Source organism: Drosophila virilis, chromosome 2 (assembly GCF_030788295.1).
Source record: "Drosophila virilis strain 15010-1051.87 chromosome 2, Dvir_AGI_RSII-ME, whole genome shotgun sequence".
Lineage (NCBI taxonomy): Eukaryota > Metazoa > Arthropoda > Insecta > Diptera > Drosophilidae > Drosophila > Drosophila virilis.
The window spans coordinates 30188396-30208980 of record NC_091544.1 but is presented as its reverse complement, the minus strand read 5'-3'; the positions used below and the strand labels follow the sequence as shown (position 1 = coordinate 30208980).

The 20585-nt window shown below is 36.9% G+C and overlaps 1 protein-coding gene across 2 annotated transcripts in view; it reads right to left on the bottom strand.

The window, feature by feature from the left end:
- The window catches only part of Nlg1 (Neuroligin 1), a 45706-nt gene that overhangs the window by 21538 nt on the left and 3583 nt on the right, over window positions 1-20585 (bottom strand). Inside the window, exons 2-8 of one of the 2 annotated variants that reach the window (XM_002056405.4) lie at window positions 17047-18024; window positions 13352-13549; window positions 13137-13289; window positions 12880-13068; window positions 12650-12812; window positions 6436-6567; window positions 3698-3865 (exon numbers count right to left, since the gene is read on the bottom strand). In XM_002056405.4, coding sequence (XP_002056441.2) covers window positions 3698-3865; window positions 6436-6567; window positions 12650-12812; window positions 12880-13068; window positions 13137-13289; window positions 13352-13549; window positions 17047-17776 — 1733 coding nt within the window. In that variant the 5' untranslated portion in view covers window positions 17777-18024. The remainder of the gene's footprint in view (window positions 1-3697; window positions 3866-6435; window positions 6568-12649; window positions 12813-12879; window positions 13069-13136; window positions 13290-13351; window positions 13550-17046; window positions 18025-20585) is intronic. The other variant, XM_015170656.3, reaches the window with a different exon arrangement.

Genomic DNA, 20585 nt, shown 5'->3' with positions numbered 1-20585 from the left:
GGCACATAGGTACACGGGCTGCCACACCCATCCCCTATGCTGCATGCTAATGAGTTTGAAAGCAATTGCCTTAAATTGTTTTGGGCCTGCCACATTGCGCTCAAATTGGGCTGTCCACTCGCTGCTGCTGCTGCTGCTGGTCCAAGCCCAGTTGAACCAAGGGTGTGTGTGGGTGTGGGGATGTGGGGGTGTGTGCGGACCTTTGCTCTAATTGCAGGCGTGTTTGATTTACACTAGCCATGAAATTGTCCATTTGGGCATTACAGCGCATTTAGTCTTCTTCTCCTTCATCTTCAATTTCAGCTACTTGTGCTAGTCTCGACCGTAAATCCGACACACATTCGCCATGCCAACTCAGATTAATGGCCCATTCAGGCAGGTCAAAGAGGTGAGGCAATAGCTAAGAGGCATTTATTTAGTGGCTCCCGTCCCGACTGGTGAACATCCTGTCGCCTTTTAGTTGCCCAATGAATTAAAGCGTGTCTGGAGTATCTGGCATAAAAACCGAGTATCTGTGTAGGTGTTGGTGTGCGTGTGGAATATATGAAAGAGCTTCAGCTAAGCGGAATTTTCATTAAGCTACTCAAGCAATTGTGTGGCATACTCAAGTTAAAATCGTATCAAATCGATTGCCTTTATTGTTGCCAGGACTTGAACTGTCGAATTTCCAGATTAAGTGTTTATTATCTAGGTCAGATATATGTCAGTTTTTTAATACGATTTTTTTGAAGACGAAGCGTGGACTTTACGGCTAAGTTCTGGTATAAGGTAATCCTATTTATATTTCGGAATCGATTATAAAGCCAATGATTAGTTTGCCATTTATTTCAATTCATCATAATTAAATTAGTATGAAGTATTTGAGAATTTGAAAATAGTAAGAGTCTTCAAATTGATTAACAGCACACAAATGTTGCTTATTGTTTATAAATATAAACTACATAAGCCCTATTTTCTCAAAATATATATCAGTAATTAAATTAATAGATGTAAATGGCTTTCGCACTTTCTGCCCTTTTTATCGGCTGCCCCATGCAGTATAATTTTGCATTCCTGTAAATATCTCATGAGAGCTCTCAGCTGCACTTACTATCAGATGACAGAAACCACAAACAATAGCTCAATTGATGCATTGAATGGCATTTTAACGTATTTTTATCAGAGTGACCTCTCCTGAACCCTTACGTCAACCCTGACGCCCTCGTCGCAGTATTGATGCATTTTAAACGTGTCGTATAGAGGAGACAAGTGCAAGTTTCCTTGTCTGCGGGGTATTTCAGTATATTGTTAAAAACAGCCAAAGCCCCTAGCTGGACAGGATCAAGCAACTTGCCTCGTTGATGCTCTATATCAGTCCAACTGTTCATCTGTCTGTGCGTCATGTTGAGCTACAAAACAAAAAGTGTCGATGCATTCCCCGCTGCTGCTGCTGCTGGTGCTGTTTCGACTGTCATTTAATTCAATGACGGTCAACAAAGCATTGCCACTGGGATGCACTGCAGCAGCTGTTCAGCTGAAGCTAGCGGGGATGAGTTTGTGTGTATGTGTGTTTGTGTGTTGCTATAAGCCTCGCAAGCAGCGTGAGGCAGTGCCACACAAAACAATTTCCCTGGAGAGTTTCCATGTTCAGTTATTCGCATGTGAAAAAGCGCATCTGTTGTTGATTGTGTGAACTTCCTTTCAATCGTTTGTTTGTCGCTGTTTCTTCTTGTTTGTTGCCATTGTTGTTGTTGCTGTTGCTGCTTTTGTTGCTATTTTTTGTTGCTATTGTTGTGGGTGTTATTGCTGTTATCCGCTTTTGGCAACTCGCCTGCAGTTTCCGAGTATTTTTTTATACAATCTGTCTGAAACTCTTTGAGTACGGACTTTATTTTATCAATTCTTGAAAGCTTTTGTGGTTATACAATGAACATATAAAACTGTAATCTCAAGTTGTATCTTAAAATTGCGTTTAAAATTCTCATTTTATTCAATCATTTTCTCAATCGATTGACCACACTTTTCTTTATAGAGAAATAAAAAAAAAACATTTGTTGAAATATCAAAATTATAAAGAAGTTAGTTTCTCTGAAGAGCATTTAGAATTCGACTAGCTGCTATAGCTTTAATACAATTTTTATAGCTCGACCAATGCCATTCTACTCAGCGTCCTTGCCGTGCGTCTTTAGAAACAATTGCGCTCTTCTGCACAAATAAATATATATATATACCTAAAAGTATATATATAAAGTGTCATTCTGACCAAACTCAAACGCATCTCTAAGGAATCCAATTCTACCAAACACACACACTCACAAAGGCAACACACAAAAACACAAACGTACACACAGATGCGTAAGAAATTGCAGCAGAAACGTTGACATTTAGAGGGCGGGGTCGTGCAGGTCGAATTTTGTGCATTGTGCTATTTATTTATTGCACGGCACAAGCAGGCCCCACAAACACACACACACACATAGAAAACTTAACTCGAAGTCCTGCTGCCTGCTGGAAATGAGATAGTCACTGGCATTGTTTTGCTCCGAAATGAAATGAAATGAACGGCATAATGAATGTGTGCACACAGGAGCCAAGGGACTTGAACAGAGTCGCAGTAATAACTAACTAACTCTCGGCATAATTGTCTGGCCCGAGCCGAGCGGAGTCTCTCCTGCAGCGTCGTTTATTATTATTTATTGCTGCATAGAAGCATTTTTCTATTTTCGCAAGTAAAAGGCTGCTGTTTGTGTCAGCTTTGACACTAATGAGGCTCACATTATTATAATGCTAAATATTGCAAAAATAAAGATATAATTTACTGAGCTATAATAAAAACGTTACATTATCCAAATATTTTAGGCCCAATTATTTAATAATTTTTTGAGAGAGATAAAGAGTCTTACGGAAAATGGAATAATTTTATTATAATAGTGTAGTAGTTACGATTTTTTTGTTTAAATATATTTTTTCTATATATTCTCTAGATATTTTGTATATCCAAATGCATTCCAAAATGTTGTAGCATACTTATTATCACATAGATTAAATACATTTTTTGTTTTAAAATTGATTATGTAAAATTTAGAATGGGCAAGTTCATAATATATATACAATAAAAAAAGTATCGAGTGGAATTCAAATGCTTCTAAAGACAACAGCTTTAAATAAGGGAAAAGCATTTGGTATAATTAAAAAAGATAATTTCAATTGCTCGAAGAATAAAGAATAAGAAAATAAATTGCAAAACAATTTCGAATTCAAATTCTTTAAATAAATATCATAAATTGACGCATGCGAGCATATCTAATACCATTTATTGCCACAGTTACCTATTTGAATCCAGCTGTATATCACTAAAAATCCAATCGATTGACTGTGTTTTTCCAATTTTAAGCTAGACTACACAACGAATAAATTTTAATTTAAAGCAAAGCTGATGCACAACATTTAGTGACGTCAGTGCCGCGAAATAGCTGAAGCCTTTTGTAGGCTCTGCCGTCGCTAATCCTTGCCACTTAAAGCAAACAAATTGCCTCATAAACAATTCTAATTGAGATGAACGAGACGGATATGTATGTGTACACTTTGGCAAAGTGTTAAATGCAACCAAGTCTTTACTTTGCCCAGCCGATATATTCGTTTCAGCCAATCCCCGTAACCGTTGCGAGGTTGGCTTGTATTTCACACCATCATAAAATATCACATAAATTTCACTTACTTTTTTAGCGTGGCAGCCAATGCCAAATCGGGGCGTACATCAAAGCGACTCTGCATATAGAAGCGCAATAAATTATCGCGTTCATTTTCACGTAATCCTTCCTCGAGTGCTAATGCGGCCAATGTATGATAGGATTCTGACTCCGTGATGCCGAATAATAAATCATAACTGCAAGAGACAGCAAACGTGAGTACAAGAGAGATGGAGGGAGAGCGAGAGAGAGAGAGAGAGAGGAAAGAGAGAGTGAGAGGAAGAAAGAGACAGTGTGAGAGGTTAGTTTGCGACGGCAGCTATAGAATTATAGCTTGTAGTAAATATGTGAGTAGTTAGGCGTACTCCACATTTATATATGCAGAAAGTTATTTTCAACACTGTGAGCAACTGGTTGGAAAACATAACAAACATTTTTACCTTTACAAAATATTAAGTTCTTATTTTAAATAAATACACACATATTTGTTTGGTATAAGGTTGTTAAAAATTGGTATGTTGTTAAGGTAATTCCAATTTTATAAAATGTTATATACATAAATTTAATTTTAGGAAATATTAAAAAAAAACCTTTCTCAACTTATCAAATGTGAAGGCTTGCAAATTTTAAAAAATCTATGTTAAAGGAGAAATAGCAATGTTAATATCTTTTACCCAACAACAAATATTATCAATAAAGAAACTGAAATTGATCGTTGTCATAAATTTCGCTAAGTGCATCATTCGCTTATTGCAGACCACCCAGGGAAATCGCCATAAACGGCATTTAAAAGCACTAGAATAAAACGAGGTCCTGCGGCGTTACTTGTTACGCTGCCTGCCTGATAAATGGTGAGTGCCGCGTAGCTATGAAAACTAACTTGGCCAGCTGAATGCCAATGCCCAGACCATCGGGTGGGTGGTGTCAGTCCGCACTCAGCTACATATTGTGTCCTGTTGCGCGACTGATATCCTGCTGTAGAACAAAGCGCATGGCAAAGTTATTAGTGTCTGGGTAAGTTTTGCGTCCTGTCGATAAAAGTAAATGCAAAGCTTGGTCAGCGGCAGGAGTGGGTAGAGCTTTCAGTGTGATACTGGCTCGATAATTGCTGTCTTTGCTTAACGGTTTATTTTATTTACCACTTTGATCTATGGCCATTTCATTAAAGTGCTTAAAACTGAAATTCGAAACGAGCTAAATGCGCCAAGACTCTTAGCTGGAAAAGTACGAAACGTGCTTCTATTCACTTTGGACAAGTTTACAGTTACCTGGGCAGCAGTTGTGGGCGGCCTTTCCCGATGCAACCCACCCCCATCACCCACTAACCATTCACACGCCTGCCCGTAAACCGTAATTAATGGCACTTCCTCTCAGCTATTATTATATTTTTTTTTATTTTAGTATTCAGCATCTTGTCGACGGCTAAAACACGTTCGACTTGCAAAAGGATAACAATTAAAATCCAATTAATCACGCATTTTATTCGATTATGCGGAGCATCCCAAAAGCAAATGGACACGTTCCACAATGTACGTTCTACGTAAATGGGCAGAGTAATGTGGCCCTAAGAGAGCGACAGTGAGAGGGAGCGCAAGATGCTCAGATAACAAAAGAAGCTGATAGGAGCAACAAAAATGCTGAAATGAACCCTTTGTTAAGGCCTGAGTTATTACTTGTTGCCTGATTGATTGATGTGGATACAAAACAAACTCAAATACAAGCACAAACACACAGCTCGATATAATAGCAAATGCTTGCTGAGCTTAAAATATTAGGCTACCCCAGTATTTTAAATCAATGAGCACGCCAAATGAAATTCTTAAAGCTCAGGGCCGGCTAAATTCAAATAAATAATCTATTGTGTATTGTTGCGGGGCCTGCGTGCATATAAACTTAGTCGTTTGTGTATAAGCTGAAAGAAAGATTAAGCTAGTTAGTAATTAGAACAAGCATAGCTAGTTATTATGGCTAATTCTATTACTGTTTATTGGTTTTATTTTTTTTTTTAGAGATGATATGAGACTTTTTTAAACTCTATATTGTTATTGATAGAAGCATGGTTTCGGGCTTTTTCTGATATCGATAGGAGTTAAAGTTATAGTCTTATATTCCTATAATGCCAGTTTTCATGTTTGTATATTAAATTTAAGCTTTCATTTAAATTTCAATAACAACCTGTCGTGACCTTTCATCTTTTTAGATGTAAGTCTTTTAGCTTGCGTTTGCTTTGCCGTCAAAATTCTAAGAAAATGCTTTTAATACATTGCAAATATTTATAAAAAATGATTAACCTGTCTGGGCCAAAAATGTACTCGTTTTTATGCACCGTTTGTAATTTGTCTGCCATATGTAGTACACAATTTATAAATACATTTTTATACGACCCATTCAAGGTTTAGAGCTGCCTAGAACATGCCATTAAGTGGAGTGTTAGCCTGCCTTTAGGGCCAACAAGTGGCACTCGAGGTGCTATTCAACTGATGTTAGCCAAGACGATGGCAATGGCTGCTAAATTCGCTCTAAATGGATACTTGGATTACACGAGCGATTTGATTTTACCTGAGGGTCAAAACATGCCACATGCCACATGCCAAATGGCAAATGCCGAAATGCCAAACATCTAATCAAGTAACGCAACAATAAATAAATAGTCCTTGGGCTATTTGGCAGGTTTTCGTCGGGCTGGTAAAAAGCAAATATCAAAAGCTAAAGCAAAAACTGGCATAGGGGAACAGAAGGGAACTGTGACAGCAATTGGTTAACAAACCGGCTGAAATGCTCCGTATAATGCCCCATGACCTTGTATGGTTGATTTGGTATTACGTGTCCATCGACAATTGGACCCAATGATGTTGAAAATTGTTGAAACGATGTTGGTATGTGCAAGATATCCTGGTAGCTGCAAAGAGTAATAGAAAGTATCAGAGAAATGGCGTAAAAAGGTCATATAACTGGACGAATGAGTCACAGAGTGGGAATAAGTGGGTGCGTAACAGGGTGTCTGAATGCGCCGCCTGACAGCGGCTACTTTTCACTTTGATTTGAAATTTCTAATAAATTTTATGTGTGATTTGTTGCAGGACACGCACAACGCTGCCCTCAACAGCAGGTCCTGTCCTTAGCTCCACACGTGCGCCACAAAAAGATACAACCCAATAGATACACATATAGATACACATATGGGTAAGGGTATTTTATAAGGATTTTTTTGTTATTATTAAAACAGATGTTTCTTTTCATATCACTACCAATTAATTTACTAAAAGAAATATGAATTGTATATTAATAAAGCTGATGTGTTAGGCAGAAAAAACCACAACCCCACAGCTACGCGTTTATATACATATTTCTAGCATTTCAGCTTTTCGATTTGCAATTTCATATACATATGCATTATCCTATGCGGACATACAATAAACCACCTTTTAACGTGCTGAATATCATATCTGAAATGCAACGAACATATAATTGTACATACATATATATATATATATATATATATATATATATATATGCCCCAAAGTGAATTTCATTTTGTGTTGCCGTTGGCGTTGCAGTTGGCAAATGGCAAATGGTTCGACTGGGTCCGATTTCTGTTGTAGTTGGCATAAAAATGCACATGCCAGAGCTGTACTCAGTTCAAGTACTTTGCAATTGATGCAAATTAAGAAAAAGTCGAGCAAATATTCGATTGCATGCAGCAAATTTTATCTATCAACTGCAGACATAGTCAGCCAGTATAAAAGAGATCGACTAGAGAATAACCTCTGCACAAATATTTAGGAAAGTTCAATTTCGAGGTACTTTTCATTGCAGTGGCTTATCAATGTTTGTGAATACTTAATTTTGATCTGATGACTCTTTCTGTTTGCATATACTCTCTTTTATGCATTCATTTGAAACAGGGTATGCAATAAAACAGTAAACTTAGAAGTTTGGACAAGGAGTAGGTTAAATTTCGTTTGGAATTTTTGCATGCTTACATTTGCACAATATTATTTGGTGTTGTATTGCTCAATGTTGTTTCTCAATGTAGCAAATGATGCGAACGTAGTGGATTAAATAGGGTCCCTATTGAACACGATATGCACTTATAAAAACATAAGTACGTTTTAAGTTGATCTAATCAAGTGAGTGTGCCTTAATGAGAGAGCTGTACACAGTTGCAAATTCGGAGAGGGGAGTCATTGATTTAATCAGCTCGTGTGGAAGACTTTAAGCTCGGCTAATGCCGTAAATTTGGTCAGCGCCTTAAGCAACATTATCTTGAAGCTTTTAAGCTGCACGGCAAATGCAGCACGACCACCACTAAGCTAACCACCAACCCACCAGCTGAAGAGCATGGCAAACACTTTAGGTCTCTATCAACCGCAGGAGTCTATCCGGCTGCTGTTAACGTTGTCAATTGCAGGACATGTTCCAGCACCGGTTGTGCTGTGGTCAACGCCAATTGCCTAGGGGCGTGGCTATCGACACATGACCAAGTTTGCCGCCTTTGTTTTTGTTTTTTTCCACAGTGTGCTCGACAATTTGCGGCTGCCTTGAAATAACGGTGCAACGACTCCTTAAACTCAACTTCCTCTTGGTTTTGTTGTTGTAGTTGTTGTTTGTTGTTTTCCTTCGTTTAGAGCTTCAATTGAGTTTCAGCTGCAGAGTGCAAAGTTTTGGAGCGTGTCGTATATGTGATTTATGATTTTCATATAGAAGAGATCTTTCCCTCTTTTCATCTCTATTTTGCTTTGTTACTGGCGGCTCTTATTAGCTACGCTCTGGCGGAAAACTGTCACAAGTTCCACTGCAACTACGATTAACTTGTTAGCTGTAGTTGGCTTTGATATAAGATATACAATGCTGCGCATTTAAATAGATGCACGGTTGTAGCACATTTAAATGCATATGTATAAATAATATTATTGTTTGTATTGAAAACTGTATTCATATTAAGAAATATAATTCGAAACTAAAATCTAAATTTATATATTGTCTGAAACATTTTCTGATTTTTTACTCAGCTTTATACATAAAGCTAATAATCGGTATCAAAGAAAAGAGGAAATAATAAATTCAGTTATTAAAAAATTATGAAATTTGAATAGCCATGGTTTTAATTATACTTATAATCAATTATTTATATATCTTTTTAAAAAAAAAAATAAATTGTATATTAAATGTGTCTATTTTTTATTTTAATATTATTGTTTGAAGGAGGTAGCAGATAGCAGGAGTAGCAGATGTTCGAGCTTTTGTTGTCCATATATCATAGTAATTATTTCATGATACACAAATCTTGTACCTATTCAAGTGACTTTATATATAAATCTATTGTGCTATATAACTAAATACATGTTGTCGCAGTTTTGTTCAGCAAACTCTCACACAATGCACAAATTTGTCTGGCCAACCGAGGCATACACTCTTTATATATGTGTGCGAGTGTATGTGTGCCTAAATGTGGCATCTACGAAGATTGATGATTGTGCTTGTATGCTGCAGCTACTTTAACAACTCTTACTCTTTGTTAGTATTGTTGGTGTTGTTGAATGCACCAGCGCAAGCCCAACATTTATTTAGACTGGAATCGACCTTGTTTTCAGTTGTTTTCTTTGTTGTTTCAGTTCATGCTTTCTATTTAATGAATTTTTAATATGCTTTGTGTTTTATTGTGTCAATTAAGTGAGCTCAACGAGCACAATGCAAAAATTTGTGCTCGCGCTGGATTATTTACGAGCTTGCTTGATGTGCATGTTTCTTTTTTTTGCGTAGTATTTCTTCAAATTATTTTCTTTGTTGAGCATTAGTGTGCCTTGTAACAATTTTTAAGGCGATTAAAAACGCACCAGCTGTAATTCTCTTATGCCTTTTCAAGTGACTTAATAATGGATGACAAAACATATACAATATTCGTTTATATTGTTGGTTACAATTAAAGTGGAATTGCTTAAGAAACAATTTAGTTTTTTCCATAAAATAATCTTCTGTTTTTTTTAATTTAATAGTTGCCACTTTAATTTGCATTTGTGAATGTGTTTTGAGTGACGTAAATTGCATAAATTATTCAGCAACAAAATATTATTAGAGAGTTAACTGCAATGCAAACGCATTTGGAAATAAATAATTAATTATTATTAGGTACATGAAATGCAAAATGCTCACTTCAAGGCAAACTGTAATTTCCATTGTAATGCGCTATAATTAAATCATGTATTCGCCAAGCTGCAAGCCGTATGCAAATAAAGATCACAAACTGAGCTTTGATAGCAAATAAATTAAACATTGGAAATGAGCAAATCATTTCAATAACTACAAGGAATCCAACACAGAGTCGAGTATAATTAAATATTTAATATGTATGTGTACGCAGCACAAAGGCTGCACACGCAAAAACATACACACACACACACGCATAGACACACAGGCAGAATATATTACTTCTATCTGAGCAATTGTGTGTGCACTGAAAATGCGAATGTGGCCAAAATATTTGCACATCTCGTTCTTGTTACCTGTTTGAGTTTAAGTGTATGGCTGACTTTGTGTGTCTGTGTGTGGGTGTGGCAATGGGGGCGGTGTGGCACATTTGCACAGTAATTCATACATAATTCATTGCATTCATTTAACACTCGCACATGCACTGCGCCCAGTTGCTCGCCCATTCACTGCTTTACCTCTTTATATAGTCACACCCAGACTTAAGTATACCCCAAAGCCTCACTCATTCATTAACACACATCCTGCCGCTGCTTTTAAGGATCTCTTGACTTTTACAAGCTGCACGCCTCCTTGTCATGAGTTATAATTAAACATAAAAACAAATTAAAAAAAAAAAAAAAAAACAACAAAATGAATATAAATAAACATAATCCGCCAAACATAATATTATTTTAATATATTTCTAATAAAACAATAAATTATTTCCCAAAGTAAATTAATATTTAAAATGTTTTCCTCTTTCTCTCTTAATAGTTTTCTTTCTTCTCTTTTTCTGTGATACTTTATTGACATTTTAACTATACATAAATATTATATTTTTAAATTCTCATTCCTTTTTTCTGCCAAAATTAAAATATTATATAAATAGCTCTTGTCGTTTTTAAACTAAGATAAGTATTTGTCCTCTTCTTCGCTCCTTAAATTATTCTTCTTGATTATTTTACTTGTCTTTTTAGCTGAATAACTCATTCTGTTTAATACTTTATTCATATCTTTTGGTATAATCAACTATAATTTTTTCAATTTTCAATATTTATTTTATCGTTATTACATGAAAACTTATTTAAAGAACACTTGTTCTTCGGATAGATATGCTCAAAATACTTTATCTTTGCCCTGCTCATTGTGCAGAAAGTTTACTAGGCTTTGGGTAAGGGTAGAATCACCCAACAGCTTGCCAACTTACTATGTCAATTTGTAGCAGGCAAAAGAAAGCAAGAAAGCAACACACACACATACATCGACACACTGAGAACACTCAAACACAAACACACACACACATTTACACTTCCCCACAAAATAGCGACTGTTGCGTTGCAATGTTTGTCTGGCGACAACTTTGGGGCGTGTGTGTACGTATGTGCGCGCGTGTGTGGATGAGTGTGAGTGTGTGCATGTGCTTGGCATAATTAACATAATTACTATTATTGTCCCGTTGTTGATTTTGTTTTACATACATTATTTTACTTCATGTGCTTTTATTTCGCTTTCTATGCAAATTGTTTTTTAGTTTTTCCGTTTTCTTTTGCCCTCCTTTTCGCACATCATAAATATGTGAGTGTGCGTGTATGTGTGTATACAGGATATGTGGAATCTGTGTATTTGTTTTTCCGACTCTGCTAATGTGCAATTAAACGCAATTGCAATGGACCGGACCACATTATAATAATTGTTTATTCAAATATTTAAAACAGAGATTGAACACGCAAATTCAATGTATTTTTTATTTAAAACTAAAATAAAATTTTAATTTGAACAACTGTTCAAATATAATTAAATAAATTATAAATGTAAACAGATTTACCAATTAAATATTAAATTCAAAATCATATCTATTTTATCTGAATATCTATATGTAAGATATTTAAATTGGTGAAATTAAATTTAAACTAGTCAAAAGAAATAAGTAGTTTACTTCAGGATACAACGAAAATGTGTATACATTTTTAATAATGAAATATAGACATCATCAAAAAATATTAGTAATAAACATTTATTGCACACATATTATCCACAAAAAACTAATAATGAATATGTAGGTTCTTCAATAAAGTCATTATTATTAGTCATTACATTCATGTCTATAAACTAATATTCATAAGTAAACTCAGCCTTAATGTTGAAAAAGTTCCAAGCTAAGTAAAAAATATGCAAATAAAGCGTATAATTTATTGAGCCTGACACTTAATGGCCAGCTAAGTGGATGACCCTAACCTCGGCAGCAGCTGAAGAAGCTATCCAAAAACGTGATTAATTGAAAAGCAATTAACTGCGACCGCCCGCACCACAAAATACAAGTGCCGCTTATTAGGCGCGTGTTTTAGGAGCCGCCGGACACAATGAAAATAGGGGATTACAACTAAACGGGATGCGAAACAAGGATGCCCACGCCCAAGGCTTAAACCTACGCATGATTTGTTATGGTCAGCTATTGTCATGGGCATGGAGGGAGCGGGTGGGCACAGGCCGGGCTGTCTACGGTTCATTGAGAAAGCGGCGCGACATGCTCGTAAATTTATCGTATCATTAGGCAGCGCACAAAAGCCAAGCGCCAATTGAATCAAAGCAAAACAGGGCACACGGCCTGTATGCTTTTGGAAGATGCCCGCGTAAATTAAATTAAGGCATTCAGCATACCACGGCCAAACAGGATAATGGACAGAAACTGTAAGGGGCATTAGCACGCATTGTGGTGCGATTAAAATGGACACAGTGCTACAGACAGGCAACCATTCGCACCACTTAATAATTCAGTAAATTGATTGACTCACCGACGCTGGCGCAGGCAATCGAGCAGAGCATCATCCTCTTCGTGGTCACCCAGCGGGCAGTCGAGGGCGTTGGCTATTTGCATGGTCAATTGCAGCGATTGATTGCTGGCTGCCCAGTCGGACATGGCCGAGCCGGACATAAGTATGGCGCGATGAAATAAACCTGCAAGTCATCCATTAAATGCATATATTATCAGCGAAAAGCTGGCGAATCGGTGCACGGCACTTACCTGATGCCACCGGTGAGACCATTAGATAATTGACGCAGGCGGCGCCCGTGCTGTGGCCCATGAGTGTAACCCGCGTATTATCGCCGCCAAAGGAGCCAATGTTCTCCTTGATCCAGTGCAGTGCCGCTATCTGATCGAGCAGCGCATAGTTGGCTATATTATGAGCATCAATGCCAGGACGCATAAACCCTACGGCATATCGTGATGAGCAATTAGCAGACTGTCCATTAAGCCCGGCCATACGCCATTAAACTTACCCAGCACGCCCAGGCGATAGTTGACGGTGACCACAATTACCTCGCCATAGCTGGCCAGCACTGACCCATCGTAAGCATTGCCGCTGTTCCACTCAAAGGACTCACCATGCAAATAAACAAGCACCGCATGCAACTTGGGCTTTGCCAGCGGCTCTAGGGTGTCAGAAGTAAATACGATTCAGTTTTAGGACCAACTGAGTGCATCATTAACTTACCCTCGTGCGGAACATATAGATTTAAGTACAAGCAATCCTCGCTCTCGGTTTTCAAATAGGGCATTAGCCGCATCAAGTGCTTGTAACGACCACGTGACATATTCACGCTGCTGGGTCCTGACACATCCGGTAGTTTTTGTGGACAAACCGGCGGCAAATGACGCGCTATTTTCAGTCCCTGCCACGGCAGCGGAGCGCCTGTAAAACAACAGAGGTAGGGCCGGGATAAAAGGAGTGAAAAGGCAACACCATTAGATAAGCTAAAACAAACTTTCATAAAGTACTCGACGCGACCAGCAGCTGGCAGCTGGCAGCTGGCAGTATCCAAACACAGTGGTCCGGTAAGTGATAAAAGCTGGTTAAACTTAATGTTATATTAAATGAAAGTGCAAGGGTATATAGCAAGAGGATATAGTATCATTAAAATAAAATGTTAATAATTATACTAATTTTAATTAATTTACAACTTGAGGCTTATAATAAATGACACGAATTTCTTATGAAAATGGCAAATATTTTCGCTTCCAGAAACTCACAAACCTAACAGCTTTGTTAAATCTAAATTAATTTACTCGATTTACAAATCTATTATTTCATATATCATCTTGATATATATTTCATCTCATTTTACCACTGTGCTAGTTATAACCAATGATTCCATGCAAGTTTTTTTTTCTGATCCTCTCATATTTCGCCACTCCTACAAGCTGGGTCGCCGCGGAATAAAAAAGAATTCGATTGGCTTGCGTGGCATTTGGGGAGCGCAAAGTCAATTTTGTATTTATGTAGCACGGTCAACGGTCACTTCGAGGTGCCGTAAACAAGTAGACAGCCACATTCAAGCTCACAATTACACTCGCACTCACATTCCGAACCGGATATTACGTGCATGTGAGTGCAACAGCAGCAGCAGCAACATTCAAAGGACACTCGGGACACTGTGGCCCCCCAGTTGACTGCGGTTGGGTTTTGGCATTTCAGTTAACGTCGCATCGCATTCGAATGGGTCTTATGTGGGGCAATTGTAACCACGATTTGGTCAACTTAGTTTCGATTCCGTTGCGATAAATTGAGTCATCGAGCATGCTGCCACAGCAAGCCCCATGACAAACCTTATGCGGTATCGACAGACCAAATTGCATCAGTTTGGCTTGCAGACCGGTTATTCGGTGACAATATTTGCCACAGATTCAAATGCTTCCACTATGCAAATTTTGATAATATGGTCAAGTGCACAATTGTTGCAATGAAAGAATTTCAATGAAGTTTTTTGTAAAGAATTAATATGGAATAATGCGAAGACAAAATAGCAAAGCGGTAGAATTTAATTAACAAGTTATCATTCTTTTATAATTGGGTATTTTTACATTGTACTCATAAAAGAAAGAAATGAAAGTGTGGTAGGGCTTATGAATGTATTATATCGAAATTATTGTTTTTGCAATAAAATAAATCGTTATTTTAAATATAAAGGATAAGAAATTTTGAGCGAGTGCTCAAGGAAAAAATTCTTGCTTTTATAAGAGTTTGGGTTTTATTAATGGAAATTTATTAAACAAGATTCAGATTTGATATCTTGAATTAAATATTATTTAATTTAACCATTAGACATTAGCGATAATTCATTTTGGGCCATTCTGGATAATTTTTCATAATGATATTAAACTGAGAATATATATTTGTTATATTTGTTTTAATGAAACGAAATATAGACAGAATTATTATATAACCAATAAATGAATTCTTAAGTATAGATTATAAATGTTGCTATCTTTACTGAAAACTTCTCCTAAAAGTGTACTCACATTCAAATAATAAACAACTTCCATTTCCTCCTAGACAAATTTGTACATATCTTAGCACTCCTATCCTACGCCCACCCGAAGGAACATGCAGCATTTACACTTTGACATATTCGTGTCAAAATAAATTTCATTTCGCATGTCGAATAGCACTCGTTATGGTCCCATAAAACAAAGAGAGGGCAAAATCTATGCGCACATGATCACATCTTTGTGTGTGTCACACAGTAAACAGCAAAGCTGTGTGTGTGTGTTGGCTCGCGTTATTTGCATTTTGTTATTAATAAATTTCGCGCTGCTAAAACATAAATGAAGGCAACAGACCTACGACCCATAATATGAGAAAGAGAGGCCGGAATACAAATACGCAAAACAATTTTTGACGTGTTTTAGACAAACTTTTTGTATTTGCCGCGCTAACTGAAACTGGAAAGTGTGTTGTGTGTGTGCTTGGATGCGTTTCCGCATTACGCATACGCAAACGAATCTTGTGTTTGCATTGGCTTTGTATTTGTCTGGCAAAACTCAACGGCGGATTGTTGCAACACCGCGCCGCCATGTTTGCAACAACAACTTTCGCCTGTCCGCAGTGTTCCGTTTATGTTGCACTTGCCGCTTGGATTGAGTGCGCGCCACTCAAGTGCTCAATAAACGCAGCACGGTGACAAACACTCACACACACATACAAAAGACACAAATAGGTTTCGTGACAAGGGCTTTTGTCACGGCCTGCGGCTTTGACTGTCTGACAACAAATGTTGCGCTAGCCAAGCCAAGCGCGCATGCCACATAATTTATTGTCCTTAGCGCTGGCCATGTCCTGTCTCGGCTACATTGTGTGCACAATGTTCTATCACAAACTTATTGCAGTTTGCTAGCAACCTTTGCTTCTTGGGTGCTTTTGCATTTGTGTCCTTTCGCTTGCGGCTTGCATTTCTTGATCGACCATATAATATGCAGTTGTAGCTTGGCCAACTTCCGTCTATTTATAATTTTCATTTCAGTATTTAGCAAGCGCATAATTGGCAAATATTTACAATTTGTGTGCGCATAATTAACATTGCTCCACACTGTGCAAGCCCAATTAAAAAACAAACAAAAATATGATACGGACAACTTGCCAAATATTTCCAACATATTTGAGTGGCACATAAATACAGAAATACTCTAGGCAGTAAACGTTGCCGTTCCATAATAACTTCCTGCTGGTCCCCCAAGGAGCATCCAAGCCCAGCAACAAAAACATCCAAATTGTTTGAGTGTGGCATACTTTCGGGCTGGGCGTGGCAGCCGGTGTACGTGTCAAGTTTTGGGAAAACCTTTAGCCAGGTGCGGCCCAAAGATAATTGCTTAAATTGCAGGCTAAATTCAAATTTGCCATGAAGCATGTTTTGGACATGGTCAGAATTTGTAGCTGACATGTGTTGCGTAATTTTGGTTTTGATTTTCGTTTGCTGCCGATGCGAGCAGTGCTGTAAAGTGCCAACATGAATACATATTTGTGGCCAGCGACAGTGTTGGCAACTAAAAACATTCAAAAATTGCAAAAGCTTGCGAATCGTAATTGTTATCCAAGCCATTATTAAATTACTTGTGAAACGAAAATTCTTAGATTTTTGGCGGTTTTCACGATGCAAGTGTAAGCGTTAATTATTTAAAAAGTTATTTTTTTTTTAATTCTAACAGTTATTTTAACTAAATAAGAAACCGACCCAAATGGAGCATTGAAGGTATTCGGAGCGCTAAGTACGTAGCTTAATATCTTAATGACAACATAGCTTATTATTACATTGTTCACCATACTTGACAGGGATTAGAATGTTTTTTTTTTTTAATCTATTTTTAGCTTAAAGACAGCTAATCTGTCATCACTATAGCTACGTTTTTACTTACCCGGCGGCATAAAGCGTCTACTGCCAATGGGCGCCTCCGCATACGGGAGCCCCAGATACTGATCCACCTCGCGCAGTCCACTGGTCACCAAGAAGCGACGTGTGATGCCCATCAGACGACCCTGTTTGATTTGCAACTCTTTCGTGTACTGCAGCTTGTCAGGCACCACATGACGGCGTTCCGGATGATGAGTACTCGTACCGCTTCCACTGCTGTTATCGATGTCAGAGGACGTTGTTGTTGTGGTTGTTATTGTTGTTGTTAGACTGGACTCTGACTCTTCGCTGGCAAATAGCTGTGACATGCGCTCCTTAAAGCTGAGCTCCAAATTGTGTGCCTTGGCTTGCTTGAATGTTAGCTGAACGATTGATTTGGCCGTCAATGTGGTGACATCCGGTTGAGCTGGTGGCCATGTTGTTCTTGTTGTTGTTGTTGTTGTTGTTGTTGTTGTTGTTATGTCCCCAATAACCGGCGATGGCTCAGCTGGTGTTTGCATTGCGGCCACACGGAATTTTGTTGCATTTTCCAGCTCATTTCCGTTGTGCTTGCTGCCATTGCGGAAGTTTGGCGGTGACTGAATTGATTTTTGCTTTGGTAGTGCAGCAGTTGCTGCGGCTACAGCTGGAATGCCCCAAGTGGCCAGCCCGTGGCAACAATTATCGCTTAATTGCTTCTGACTGCCACCAACTGTCAACAGAAATAGCCAAAAAGCGCCCAAATGAAACTTCATGGCGCCTGCTTTGCCCCTGGTTTCTACTCGTTGCTGGTTCTTCGTCTTTTTATTTTCAAATTTTCAATTTCAATTTTAATTTTAATTTTAGCCGAGCGTAAGTTTTCACATTACGTTTGTCTTTTGTATTTGTCTTTTATCTTAGCGTTTTCTTTGTTGTTAATTGAGTTTTATGCTCTGCCAAAATCGCCACATTTTCTTCTATTTCATTTACATGGATTTTCCAGCTGCCTCGAATAGTTTTCACACTTTATTTACTTAAAATTTTTAGCATGTCCGGTCCTGCTCTCTCCGTGCAGTGTTTACTGTACTTTTTCTCTTGCATTTCAGCTGCAAGAAAACTTTCATTCAGTTTTCTTTGTGCAAAGTGCAAAGAGAGAGAGAGAGCTGGGTAAGACTCGAAGCAGTAAACAATTTGTTGTCGCTTTAATTTTGAGCAGCTGCGTTTTATGGTATTTTTCTTTTGTGATTTCTTCCACTGCAAATATTTACGTTTTGTCGCTTTTGCATGCTAAACTTTTGTTTGTTTAAGGAATTTGAGATTGAACACAATTTGGAGACACTCTGAGATTTGGATTCAAATATTTACGTGGAGATTGTGGTATTTAAATAACCGGCAGCGTGTTGACTATTGTTCAACATTTAGTATAATACACATACAATTGTATGTATTTCTTGCAATATCCTAAATGTTTATTAAATGGAATTTAATATTGAATGTATTGTTTTAAAATTGGTCAACAATAATATTAATTTTTGTCTATATTAAACTCATTGCAATTACAACGACTTACGATTTACGATTTATTCACAAATTAAATTTAATATTACTTATTTATTTGTTTTTAAAAACTTTTTTTATTTGTGTAATGTTTTAATTTAAACATTACTAGCTTCAATAATTATTATTAGCGAATGGTTACCAACAGCACTATTTCTTGATAATATTTTTCTTGTGTTTTTAATTTATATTCACTTATACACTTAAAACAAGCACAATTGAATTTCTCCGACATTTGATGTACCCATCAGTCAGTGTTGTTTTTCCACTTCATATTGATAAGGTTTTTCTTCAAAGTGCTGTTCATTTTTTCAATTTGGGAATTTATGTTTCAATTTTCACTAACAACAGCCAATTATGTTGCAAGACTCTTGTGTCTTGTGGCAGCTCTCTAAACAATTGCCGAGAAGCACACACTTTAAGGATTATCAAGTCAATTGAGTTTAATGATATTCTTTGTAGACTTTCAATTTTGAACAGTTCCATTGAATGATATAAGAGCTGCCATTAAAACGAATTTGTATACAAAAAGAAAGAAATGAATTTATGCATAAAATACGTAGAACAAACGTCCATCATTCAAGTTCCGACACATGCCAAATCAAATTTGAATGCTATACGAAACTTTAGTGTCAGATTCACATTTTACTGTTGAATAAACAAATACCAAAAATAGCGAAATTCCCATGACGATTAATCATAAAAATGCCAATAAAAATTCAATTAGCTTCTTATTGGTTCTCTACACAGCGCACGCGTATATGTGTGTGTATGTGAGTCTCAGCTATATGCGTTGACACTAATGCCATCTATACATAAACCAAACCAATGCAAATATCTAAAAAAAATAAAATGAGAACGCAAAAAAATGCCTTTTAAATGTTCACCAGAGCTTAACACATACATAGATACATGCGCCTAACATGTGTGGGACAGCTCGGAATGTGTGTGCGAATGCTAGGGTATGTGTGTGTGTGCGTGAGAGTTTGACTATATATCAAAATAAACACAACGCTGTGACGCTCTAAAAGCATTTTCTTTTCTGACAAAAACCAATTTAATAAAAAAAAATATAATCTAGAGCAATATGAAAAGAGCCAAAGAAACGTCTAACAAACAGGAGACAACTATTTAACTATTTATTAACTGAGTTCATTTAAATTTAAATTAAAGCAGCTATTTATCTATGAAACTAGACCTAAATAAACGCCTTTCCATATTTATTATTGAACATCATAATTTCCGGCTGCACTTACAATTCTTTAATATAAATATATAAAAAAAAACATCAAAAATATGTCCCAAAAAAATTGGTGAAAATATGTGAAATGCTCCTAAGTGTATTTTTGTATTTCTATTATTTATTTACAACATTCCTCATTATTTTTGTTGATGAACCGCACAAAAGTCAAGGTACATTAACTGCAAACATAAACTTTAATTTTTTTTTTTTAAGTTTTATTTTGGTGTTGCAGTTTTTCAAGCACTTAAGCAGCCGCGTAAATTGTTTTCTAATGAAAAAGACCCATAAATTCTGTTCTACGTAGGGGCTAATTAAGTCAGTATTGGCTTATGTTTGCTTTTGTTTTTTTTTTTCCTTTCGGATTCGTTTGTTCGGGGTATTTTTAGAGTGGTTCATTGAGCAGCAGCAATGAAATGGAAAATCATCGCTATTTCGGTGCCAGCGGCAGATATCGTCATATCAGCTGTTGAGCATAGAGGGTATACGGATTTGATGACTTAATTCACTTTCACTTAGTGAAAACGCAAATGCATTTCGTTGAAAATAACAAAAATAGGTAATAAATAGACGAACTAAATACAACATTTAAATAAAATGAACAGCATTAAAAATAAACTGCAAAAGTGTAAAAATAAAAAGCTAAAATTGTAATTCGACAAAAAAATATCCACGGAAATTCTTTCGCTCACCAAAAGGAAACGACAAAATAAAATAACGAACGCAAAAATAAAAATAATATAAATAAAGAGAAGAGAAAAGGAAAACTGAAAATGCAGTCATGAGCT